Below are 12897 nucleotides of genomic sequence, written 5' to 3'. Positions count from 1 at the left end.
TAAGAAACATATCCCTTATTCTACGTAAGATGATATTGTTGAACAGTGTGATGCCAATTTACAATAAGGGTTATGAGTCACAATAGTGGGTTTAAGTCGACACATTTAAGGGAAAGGTACAGTTAAAAACGATAAGGTTGCAAGATTAGGGGGCATGTTTATTATAAAACGTGGAAAGCATGAAACAGTGTTTTCTTTCGCGCTCATCTCTTTCTTACACTATTTGACTATCTCTTTCTCTCTCTAATCCTCTTGCTTAAATTAGTTGACACCCTCTTTTTCTCATCAGTCCTCTTGCTTAAAATGGTTGGCACCATCTCTCTCATTTGTCCTTTTTGCTTATACATTACCTTTCTTTTACTAGTCCCCTTTGTCGAAGTTTCAATAAACGAAATAGGGAAGAGGAGAGAATAGATCAACACAACATATATTTGGCAATGATGCCTGCATCTACAGAACGTAAATCAATACTTCTATGAGGATTACTCTGGTTTACCAGATATTTATAAAGCTACAATTCTTGTCTTTTAAAAAATAAATCTCATTACAATTATAATTCTATAAAATATAAAACTCAATATCTTATAATCCATAAGATAATAAATTTAATATCTTACTGCTATAACCATCAACACCCTTACTCAATTTAGCATGCTATCTCTCTCATCCTCTTGCTTACTTTAGTTTACTCTCTCTCTTCTCCTGCTTGCATTAGTTGTTTCTCTCCTCTCTCTCTCACCAGTCCCTCTTTTCAATTCATTTAACTTGAAGTAAACGCTACAACAATTAACAATTAAAGTACTATCGTTGTCATTACTTGCTTTACAATCTCATTGACCTAAACTCCCTTACTTCCTAATTTATTATTCTTGTGTTTGCTTTTCTTATTTCTACTCCTTACTGTCCCTTTCACCTTAATATTTATCATTTTAAGTGGATCGTACTTGTCAACATGTGTTATTATTAGTTTATTAAAACTAACTATTTTCAACAATTAAATATAAATTTTGACTGAAGAATTGAGTCTTTATCCTATTATCAAATACATAATAGCTAAATCCCTTGGACTCCATGAATTAGTTAAAAGATAAAGGATGGTCACTCACGATTAACTCTATTATTCATTTCGATATAATGTTAAGATACAAGGAAAATTCATGTAAATATCTTCTATATTTATACTTTATATATATGTCATGCTTTTTAAGAGCATATTTACTATGATAATTTTATTTTTGTCTATATTTCAGATTGAGCTCAAATTTTGCGTGCCTACACTTCTCACCATCATGCATCTGTAAGAAATATAAAGAATAAATAACTATTATCATAATATCATATACAAAATTTAGGGTATTTTGCCACTTTTGTCATGTACCTAAAATTAATATTTTTATATTTTTTACAGGTGCATAATGGTGAAAAGTATGTGCATCCAAATTTGAACTCAATCCAATGTATATATAAAAATATAAAATAAAAAGTTAAGATGTATTGTAATGGGACATTAACATAAGAAATAAAACATTTCGGAAAATTTTTCAAATTAAAAAAATGTATGAGATATTTTAAAAATTTTACCGAAAATAAATGTAGACCTTGAATTTTATGGTTCTTCCACAAAAACTAACAAAAAAAATGTTTAAAAAACATCAATAACCATGAACAAGAAACCAAAAAGGAAAATGTCATATAAAAATTCCCCATTAACTTTCAATTATGGCTGTGACCATTCATTGTGTTATGACTCGAATTTATGACTGTGACCATTCCTTGTGTTATAATTCAAATTCTACAACAAAAAATGATTCAATAAAAAAAAGGGTTAAAATTTATTGTATGTGGTTTTTGAGACGAATCTAAAGATTTGAGCCCTTAACCTTCCTCACTCAAACTAAACCACTAGGCTAAAACTCAAATGGCTGAAATTGAAGAACTGAACATAGAATATATCCAAGTAAAATATGACTTCACATGAGATAATATGCTCTATTTTATCATGACTATGGAAAATCCATAGTCATGTCACTCAAGGTCTCACCATCAGTCAATAGCCGGACAGTAATTGTGAGCGAGAGAGGAGACCCAACCGCGAGGAAACGATTACGAGTGCTAGGCCCCATTCCCGGTCTTCGACCATCGAACTGTTGATTGAGCGGTGATGACCCACGGTTTTTCTTGTGAAAAGGATTACAGTAAACCCTTTTGCAACAACCTTTTAAGTTCAAACATTTCAATAACACTTTTCATCTTTGGGTACATGAAATTACAGTCACCTATTATGCAAAATCGGGCAATTGGGGGTTTGAATGCACTTGAAGTTCAATAAAAATATTTTCAAACTTTGTTAGAAGAAGTGGCACATTCCAAACCACCCGATTTATTATCTGATGGCCAAGGATGATTGTAATCTTTTTTGTATAAAAAATAAACAATTATAATATATAATCCCTTTTGAAATTCTAACAAGGCACCCTACCCACGATGTGTAGTATGGCATCTGTTGCTCTACAATGATGTCCACCTTTTGTTCCTTATTGCATCGGTAAGGATTAACCTCAGCTAAATGTTAATTGAGCGCTACTTTCTAAAAGATGGTGATTCTGATCGGATTCTCACGATCCGGGACAGGGAATGGTGGGGCTGGTCTGCCACTATATATTGAGAACCGGCTAGTTCCTTATAAGAAACGGCCAGTTCTTTGATATAACTTGTTGGTTTTGTCGAGGATTTGGCTAATCTAGGTATCACATTTTTTTAAAATCTTTATTTTGTTCTCTATTTTTTTAATCCTTTATTGTTGATTTACTCAGTCATATCATTGATCTAGACCACACGATCTAAAGCGATTTTCCAATAGACAATCTAGGTGTCCCTTTTTTGGAAACATTGTTTAAATTGAATCCCTCATCACGGATAAAGGATGGTGGGTCGTGTGCACCAAATGGCATACCCCACTTGTGTATGTTATGTCTTTCCACTTTGTTGAGCCCTTCCAACCGAGCCTACCTGGCATGGGCTGGGTTCGTTGTCACATTGAGCTCGGTAGAACCCCGACCAGAGATCCATGAGCCCATGATCATGGAGCTTAATGACATATATGCCCTTCATGTTTTGTTCAAATGATCAAAGTGCCCCAGCTCCTTGTATGAAAAAATAAACCTTTTCTTTATCAATTATTATCCACATGTCCTGGCTTTGAATATTTGGGGTCATTTTTTTTTTTTTTTTGAGAAAATAATTTCGCTCGTTGGAAACCTTATGGTGTTGACTGAAGAAAATAAAATTATTTTGGAGATTATGCTCAAGATAGAAGTATAAATGAATTTATTGCCATGGTTTTAGGCATGTATCTTTTAAAGTGGGTTGGTAGAATATAACCCAAGTTCTACTTGTCAATTTCAGTCATGTCATGGAATATTTTTCAATATTTATTAAACATTTCACTACCAATTTTGGAGATGATGGAGAGTTGAAAACAAAAAATGAAAGTACACATGTGGCACCAAATAGACCATAGAAACATTCATATAAAACCTGCAAAATGTTTTACAGCAAGGAACAGAAAATATTTTTTGTTTTATTTGGGTAATTCAATGGAGAATACAGGCTCATACCTGTTTTTTAAATGGTAAGCAATTTTTTTTTAGGTGTCAGTGAAAATGAAAGTTACAACGTACAACTAATATATGAGGGGTGCTACCACTACGTCCCAACCCCTTTCTCAATAAATCTTCTTCTTGCTATTTATCTTTCACGAATACAAGTTAATATGCTGATTTTAGACATCAGTGTTGCAACCCTTGTTCAATAGAGTTAGTTCCATATTTCCTCATAGCAAAAATTTGAATACTTATTGCTTTATCCTCATAAAAAAATCTATCAATATATCCTTATGTTTATTCTAATTCTTATCGACCAATATTATACCACCTATTATTGTGATAGAATCATGCATGTTTACGTGGATGAAAAATATTTTATGTAGCATTTGGATTTTAAGCAATTTGCTAGCAGCTCCCCGCTAACAAACTTCAAATGCTTGTTGTTGACATGGGAGGTGCTAACAAACTGTTTGAAATCTAGACCTAAGCAGAAAATACAAAACCCCTAGAGGAGCAATATTAGTATTCAATGGTAGCACTATGTGTTTTACAAGTATTCCGGTTCAATGTTTTTTAGATCAGGTGAGCCACTAAATTAATGATGAGTCTGGTATAGTCAAGATTTATTTAAATGCAGTTAAACTAGATTTGAAAATAATAAAAATAAAATAGAAATAACACTTTAAATATACAACAAATAACAATTTTGCTAATTTTTATGTATTTAATCGCATTGGTCAAAACTATATAGTATAACCAATCAAAATTGGTCAAAGAATGATTTTGACAGGATTTCTCAAATTCAATTTTCCTTTGAACCAAACTAACAAAGATATTGATAAGTGATCCAACCGATTCAACCTGTGGGTCCAGTGTGATCTCAATCAAAGCCAAGTGCTTGTAGTGCATCATCAATTTTTTTTTTTTTGTTTAAAGGCGAAAACGAAGGGCATTAGAAATATTGTGTCTTCATGAGTTATTTGTAGAAAACATTGGGGCAGTTTGGTAATTTAGGACATAATGAAAGGCGTGAGGGTTGGTGGGGGCGAAGCCAACGCCCTTAAATGCGGCCACGCTTTCAACCCCCTCCTTGGGGGGCCCCGAATAAAGGCGCTGCGCACACACGCTCAAATTACTTTTGTATCCTCAATCTTTTGCTAAAATAACGTATGACTCCTTAAATTTTCTAGGTCGCCAACTTTTCCCAATTATTTTTGGTCACTTATGAATATAATGACAAACATTTATCTTGACCATGATATTCTTGATTTTGTTTATAAAATTTTGCATAAAAAGAAGAATCCAAGAAAGCTTTCCTTTGATAAATTTCCAACTTCCAAACCTATAAATTTCTAAATTGGTGACATTTTAGCTCTTTAGTATGGTAACTTATGTTGCCCCATCGTTATCAACTGGGAAAAAAAAGTACAAAAAATAAAAAGTTAAAGTTTCAAATGAGTCACATGACTTTAGAAGTTGGTGAGTTGGGTACTTAGGTCAAAACATATCATGAATCCTGAACTTATAGGGCATTTGGGATAGAGTAACGCGAGTAAGTGTTCAAATTAATAGGGGCATTTACCTAATTGAGGAGACATTTGGGTGGGTATTAAATAGATACCGGCTTGAGTCTCAATGTTCAAGATGTCTAGCAAAAAACATGCTTGAAGTAAAGACGCATCCCCTTGATTCATGCTTTTGCGAGGGGTGTTTATAAAAAACAAAATAATAAAAAAAAAAAAGAAAGAAAAATAAACGCTTTTGGCTGCTTATGATTAACCCTAATGTAGACTCGTGTTTCTTTTGGATCATACCAACGGTTACTTTCCTTGGCCTAAGTTTATGGCAATGTATTGTTGTTTTTTGCTCATATAGATCATAAAAATCTCGAATAGTAAAATCAGATGACTCGGGTGCATCATTCTCTATACGAATTTTAAGAAATATTTCGGACTTCGTATTTCACTGAATATCACGTCTTGAGATATTCATGACCTTTTTATGCCAAAGTAAAGGTTTGAGCCACTCAAGACTTGGGCCATCAAGGTCAAAGCCCCACATGCCATTGAATTAGTCTTTTGTTGTTATGGGAGTAGCAAACTGGTTCAATCTTGAAATACAATTCACTAAGGAATATTTTAATTGTTTTTAGTCAAACAAATGGACCCACCATTGAGTGGTCTCCTAAGATCCGATTTTGATGGTAGTTTTTTTGAAAATCAGGGTCATAAGTTCCAATTTTGATGGTAGTTAGAGATCACTTGGGAAGAGACATCTGGACTTAGTCTCAGGAGCAATCGCACTGCAAATGAAGTAGAAGCCGAGGAGCACCAGAAAATCTTTAGTCGATAATCCATAAGGAAGTCTTTAGTCTATAATAGACATCGATATGCGGTGGTTGATGGAGATTCATAAAAGCATGTGTGTTTCAATGAAGTTTTGGCTTCCGAAGTCAAAACCACTAAACATTTCCATTATAGGAGTCATGGAAGTGCTGGCTTCCATTTTATCCCCCTTTCTAGAACCGGTTCTGAAACTACTGCCAAACAAGCACAAGTTATATGTTTGTAAGTGATAAACAATAGTTCCATGAGACTTACAAACCATATTGTATGAAATCAAATACATTGCAAGCTCATTCAACCATGTTAGCATAGAAAAGATTGCTATAGCATATTGCTTTGCCATGGAGGGAGTCAGCAAGCCTCTTATGCTATAATTGACATTCTAAGGTTTGTAAAGTCTTCATGTTGACTTTTTTTATATAATCACAAACTTGAACATTAAATTTATAAGTCAATATGAGCACTTAAGTTGTAAGGCATCTTTGTTTCATGTGAAATTTTTTCAAAAAATAAATTTATGTGAAAGAATTTTATCATGATTAGGTGTGAAAATATTTTCACACTAATTAATCTCATTACATCTTTTCACACCAATCAATTTCTAATTGAGACGAAAATATTCTCCTATCGGACTACAAGAAAGGATTGTGTTTTACGTGACACGAACAAGGCGTGCGTGCCCTTAATTATTTTTGGAAGGTTTGAAGTGTCTTTGTACTTTACGCAAAAGGTGAGAGCTTTTTGTGTCTTTTACCAACCATAGTAAATGTTTTAGAGGAATTATCAAGTGGATAGCTTGAAAAGTCATTTAAAAGGCGTGATTCGCCACTTCTTGCACGACCTGGGATGTTTTAGTCATTTTAATAAACGACTGGGCTATGTTTGTCATTTGACAGGAATAAATACAGGTCTTTACAGCGAATTTGATGCAGGAAGTGGGGGATGCATGGGGATGATACCGCATCGACTGCATCAGGTTTCTCTCTCTGGGTTTTAATTCTCTCTCTACAATTCCTTAACTTTATTTATCTTATCAGTACATTCTCTCTTTCTCTAAATCCAGTTCCTTAACTCTCTCTCTGCAGCCCTTTAGCTCTATCTTTAGGCTCCTTGAAATTCTATCTATTCATGGTTATTCTCTCTCTATCGTCTGAATCAGGTTCGCTTTTCTCTCTCTAGGTTTCAATTATCTCTCCAGGTTCTTTAAATCTCTCTCGGCTTCTCTCTCGTCAGCTCCTTTTAACGATTTGTCGATTTCTATATTGAGGTCTCTCTTTGTGTACTTCTCAGCTCGGGCTTTTTCCACATTGAAAATTAGAGAATAAAGCGTGATTAAACAGATGAAATCCTGTCTTTTTTTGTTTTTTATGGAGGAGGGGAAGCAAGTTATCACTTGGAGAATTGAAAAACAAGCTAATTTTGAAACAAATTATTTAGGTTTTCCTTTGATGAGACCCGTTGATTTTCTAATTTTGATTATTTTCAGCTTCGGAGAAGCCATCTGAAAGGTAGTTTGATGAAAATTTTCTCAAATTCGATTTCTTTATAAATTTTCTTTGTTCCTCAGTCTAAGCTAAATTAGTTCTGGCGAATTGTGTTAGAAGAGTTCTTATTGATTATAAGATATTTGAATTAGAGTCTTTCATCCTATCTTTTTCACCATTTCCGATGGATCAATCTGTTTTGTTAACTTTGCAGCTTGGTCAATTGAGGACTTGAGAGAGAGAAATACTTCATAAAAGTAAGATTATTTAAAGTGTTGTGATCTCTGCATTTTCCAAATTGAAAGGGAATCTGAGGCCATCTTCCTTAAGTTTCATATCATTCAAGGGAAGTGGAAACTGAAGTATTGGGGAAACAGTGGGGAGAAGGCCTGAAAGTGAGCTTGATAGTGAATTCTTAGCATAACTTTGAACCCAAAGGGGTTTGCAGGTGATTTGATTTATATGCTTGTTTCTGCCTTTCCCTGAGGTTCTGTTTCCCTTCAAGGGTTCCAAGGAGAGTAGTGAAGTTTTCAGAAGAATTCATGTGCTCTTAAATGGACCGTGAGCTGAGTATTTTAAAGAAATATGGTTAAAGGAGTGTGATTTAGCAGTGGGTTGTCATAATTGTAAGTAGTGAAGTTTTCAGAAGAATTAATGTGCTCTTAAATAGACCGTGGGTTAAGTATTTTAAAGAATTTTGGTTACAGGAGTGTGATTTAGCAGTGGGTTGTCATAACTGTAAATTTTAAAGGGAACTCAGCTGATTTCTTGAAGGGAATTGAACCAGGGGTTGTTCTCGTAGTGTGCATATACTTGTATATTGATACCCATATAACTTGGATATCTAGTATTCACAATTTGTGTATTTCTTTATTTGAGATTATTGATAGTTGGTCTAAACTGTTTGAAGAAAGGACGAAGTTCAAAGTGCCAAATTTTTAGTGAAATTCACTTTCTCAAGGTATATGGGAGGACATTGGCCTTATGCCTATTGTGTATAATTTGTTTACAGAAGAATGAATAATTCAGTATTGGGATGCAAAATAGGTGATCAAGACGAGGAAAACAAAAAATAGGCAACTAAGAAGAGCAGATTAAAATTCATACGTAAATTGTGGTTTATTAAGAATGGGAGCCAGCTGCTCTAAGTTCACTGTTTGCTGCTGGACTTCTCCGCTTAATTCGACGGTCCTTGAGGCTCCTGATGCTGGTATGTAATGGATTTACATTGCCTTTCTCCTTTGCCTGTTATTTATTTTTGAATTGTGCTTAATTGGTATTAACTATATGCATGCTACTCTACCTTAAGACATTCTATTGGTGGTTTTCATTAACTACGTAAAGAAAGCAATATCCAGCAATACTTTTTTCTGGAGAAGGTTGACTTTAATGGCCACGATACATTTCCTTCATTACAAAGATGTAGTATGCATTGATAGTTTTCCTTCAAACATGGCTCTTAGACATTCTTTTGTTAGAGAAAATTGAAATTGATTTGGCTGAGTTGATGAATTGTTGAAATGAGGAAGTACATTAGAGGCTGAACTGCTTCACCCTTGGAAGAATATTCTCATAATATTATTTTTGGGCCTTTCTTCTTCTCAATGGTATAGCTACGTGTTTCTTAACCAAAGCTTTCGCAAAGGTCAGTCTATGCTTCCATTTCTAGGGCTTCTTCTTTGTAATGGAGAAAAATTAGGGCTTTTTGTGCTCATTTAGTCCATGATAGCTCAAATGAAGTTCCAAGACTTGCAATTTAGTTTATTTTTCTGTTACTGTCTTTTATGATAGGAGTCGATGCTTCCAGCTACTATTTTTACAAAATACAGTCAAGTAAACAGTTACGAGCTTATATTTTTTGCAATAGTAGAAGGGAACTAGGGTTATGGGCTTGTATTGTTTAGACGCAGCTCAAAAGCAGCAGCAGGACTCCAAATCTCCTTAATTGTGGTTACTATTGGAGTTTTCATAAAAACTAGGGTTGGGTTTCTCCATTTTGATGTAACAAGCTCCCAGTCAAGTAAGTGTCACGATGCATACATAAGCTCAGCTTGGTTTCCATATAGAGAGATACAGAGAGAAAGGAGGTGGATTACTGAGAGAGGGCTTAGAGGGAGACAGGGAGGGGGGGGGGGTCTTCCCAGGAAAGGGAGAGAAACTATGGGGCATGGAGTTGCCTGTTGAGAGGGCTCTGCTAGAGTTTATGAGAGATGCGAGTTGAGAGAGAAGGGCTATCTGTGTATGAGAGGGGGAGCTAGGTTTTTTAACTGGACCCCAAATCATAGTTATATTTTCTGGCAGGTCCAACATGACTCACATTACCCGTCAGGCACCGTAACAGATTTCTCAACCCTTAGCGTGTGAAATGAATTTCACGATTTTTTGGTGATCATAGGTATTGTGTTTCCATTTCCTGCCTATGATATGCAAACCCAAACACAGGAAATGGTGTATTTCCTCGAAATCTATTTCTTTGTAACAGAAATACAGACACCTAATTGTAGAGCTTGTAATCTTATTGTATAATACATATATGGTCAACATTCTCAAAAAAAAAAAGAAAAAGAAAAAAGTGCGGGACTTTATACTCTTTTTAACTACCAGAAAGGGGGTACATATTTATAGCTATATTTTAAGCATAGAACCACATAATGGTTTACAGTTATTTCAGGTATTCTGATATCTTTAGAGACCAACAACCCCCATCTCTCTCTACAGCCCTCTGACTGTTTAAGATGTTTGCAAAATTATATCTAAAAATATGTTTATTTTATCTAATAAAGGAATGCAGAAGCCATTTTTGATAGATGTTTGGCGCTGAACTATGGACAACAGGTGACGTAGTTAGAGACATTTGGATAGGGAAAAAAAGAGGGAGCCCATAGGTTCAATCCCATGGTTAAGACATTTTAAATCAAATGGAGACCTATGGGCTCCATTGTACAATCCATAGGTTTTATGCATCGTGCAAATAGAGCCTTATGCACAAATCAAATGGAGACCTATGGGCTCCATTGCACAATCCATAGGTTTTATGCATAGTGCAAATAAAGCCTTATGCACAAATCAAATGGAGACCTATGAGCTTCATTGCACAATCCATAGGTTTCATGGATAGTGCAAATGGAGCCCTATGGATTGTGCATAGAGCACTACGGGCTCTAGGCACTATGGGTAGGAAAATAATTTAATCCCTATGGGCATAGTGCTCCATAGTGTATCCTATGTGTCCATATGGGCCCATCTTATGTGCCCACATGGGCACATGCCCTATGGGCCTATAGTTGTGCATCTAAATCTGCATATGGGCATAGTGCTCCATAGTGCATCTTATGTGTCCATATGGGCCCATCTTATGTGCCCACATGGGCATATAGTTCTAAATCATAAGTGCATCTAAATCAACATATGGGCATAGTGCTCCATAGTTCTATGCCTGTAGGGCATAAGTGCATCTGGATCAAAATATATGCACATATGCACATATGGGCATAGTGCTATGCCCATATATTATATGCATATATGCCCATATCTGCACTTCTGATTTAGAACTATATGCCATATAGAGCCCATATGGAGCTCTTATTTCCATATGGAGCATAGTGCAATTCAATCCCATCCTTATGGAGCACATATGTGTTGATTTAAAACTATGGCCATAGTTCTAAATCATATGTGCACTTATGTCCATAGTTCTGAATCAACTATGAGCATGTAAGATGCACTATGGAGCACTATGGGCACATAAGATGCGCAATCCATTCCCTATGGGCTTCATTGCTCTGAAACTAATGTTCCCTATGGGCACATTGTAAAAAAATGAACAGAGCTCTTGAACTAATATGATTTTGCTTCTCAAACTATGGGATTGAACCTATCGGCTCTGAACTTACCTATTGTAAGAACCCATAGTTCTAAAAATTCTTTGGATTGTGTAAAGAATCCTCTTTTTGTTTTTTTTGTACCTATGGGTTTTGAACACCTCTCCCACTTTATGGTATCAGAGCCTATAGATTCAATCCCATAATTTGAGAAGAATCCTATGCGCTTCGAACCTATAGGTCTCCGTTGCTCTAGATGATTGGGAACCATAATTAAATGATTATCCAATCCTTTGCTCTCCCTCTTTTTCAAAAATAATTTAGAGCCAAAGAGTGTGCTCTAAATTAATTATTTGCAAAACATACAACTTTTTAACATATATAATTAAAAGAAAAACTACTGGCTTTTGAGCACAACATTTTCAAAAAGCGCATTTTTCAGCTACTAATTTTTTTTTTTTGTCTGAGGGGGTTACTTGTTGAACTTATGGACAACATGAGACATAGAAAGAAAAAAGATGGGAAGATAGACGAAGGAGGGTGAGTACTATGCTGAACCGCCAACAATCCATCGAGATATCCTCTTAAGGGTTGTGACTTGCTGGCCCTCTCAGGCAGATCAACTACCAGAACAGTCAACAATACCAAATGGTGGCCCTCATTGATATTATGCTCATAATAAAAAAGAGCTTCGATATCTCGAGTTTCGTATAGAAACGGGGTTGGATGAGTTCACTAAATAACTGTTAGAGTGCCATGACTCTATCGGGCTTGGTTACCCAATTTGTTTTGCACAAGCAAACACAACTTCACTCGTATTCCATTTGAAGGGGGGTCAATTTATAGCCAAAGCAAAGCAAAAAGTAGCCCAAGATACCACACGATGGTTTATAAAACAACGTGCTAAAACTATGGGCAGAAAATAATACCACCCTTAAAAAAAAGCAAAGCCACACAGTACATCAAGACATCCACTCGTCATTCATTCTTACATTCACTCAAAAAGCAAAAGCAAATAATATTTGTTGTTTAAAAAATAAAACTATTTGTAAAGAGTAAAACCACTATCTTAAAGTAATAACATTCAGAAAACCAGGGTAGCTTTTATTCAAAATATTGTGAAATGACTCTGGTAATTCTTCTTCATGCCCTTTCTCTTATATCAACCAATTTTGAACTGGCTTCTAAGCTCATGCCCTTTATTTGTCTGATAATTTGATATTTTTCATGTTCTTTTTCCAAACTATGAGCATCTTTCATAATTTTTATTATAGAAGGATTGTTTTAATTTTGTTTGTCTTCATTTTGAAAGTTGGTGGAGTTTGAGGTGCAATTTCTTTTTCTCCTTTTATAATAAAAATTATCAAGTCTCTTGACAATGTAAGGGCTTATTTCATCTAGAGTCATAGAGCCTGTTCGTGCTTGATATTCTTCATCCTCAATATTAATAAAATTTACCAAAATCACATTGTCTTCAATTTTAACAGGAACATTAATGGCAAATTTTGTTAATTTTCTTCTACCATTCTTGGTATCAACTTCTTGTCTTTGTGACTATTTTACCCAGCTTTTCTATATTTCTTTGGTGCAAAAATTTATATTAGCGTCAGTATCTAGAGATATCATTTATCTTTTTCCCATT

The 12897-nt window shown here is 35.0% G+C and overlaps 1 protein-coding gene across 13 annotated transcripts in view; it reads left to right on the top strand.

Moving 5' to 3' along the window:
- Positions 1-6881: 6881 nt before the first annotated feature.
- LOC18423037 (serine/threonine-protein kinase BSK5) overlaps positions 6882-12897 on the top strand; it is a 38773-nt gene continuing 32757 nt past the window's right edge. For 3 of the 13 annotated variants that reach the window (XM_020670485.2, XM_088871437.1, XM_088871436.1), the window contains exons 1-3: positions 6882-6926; positions 7649-7882; positions 8447-8644. In XM_020670485.2, coding sequence (XP_020526144.1) covers positions 8563-8644 — 82 coding nt within the window. In that variant the 5' untranslated portion in view covers positions 6882-6926; positions 7649-7882; positions 8447-8562. Of the gene's footprint in view, positions 6927-7035; positions 7110-7387; positions 7459-7648; positions 8061-8324; positions 8396-8446; positions 8645-12897 lie in introns of all 13 variants that reach the window. The other 10 variants (XM_088871435.1, XM_088871429.1, XM_088871433.1 and 7 more) reach the window with 10 other exon arrangements.

Source organism: Amborella trichopoda, chromosome 7, assembly GCF_054954075.1.
Source record: "Amborella trichopoda isolate Santa Cruz 75 chromosome 7, AtrichopodaSantaCruz75HAP2 v2.0, whole genome shotgun sequence".
NCBI lineage: Eukaryota > Viridiplantae > Streptophyta > Magnoliopsida > Amborellales > Amborellaceae > Amborella > Amborella trichopoda.
This window is presented reverse-complemented; position numbering and strand designations above follow the sequence as displayed.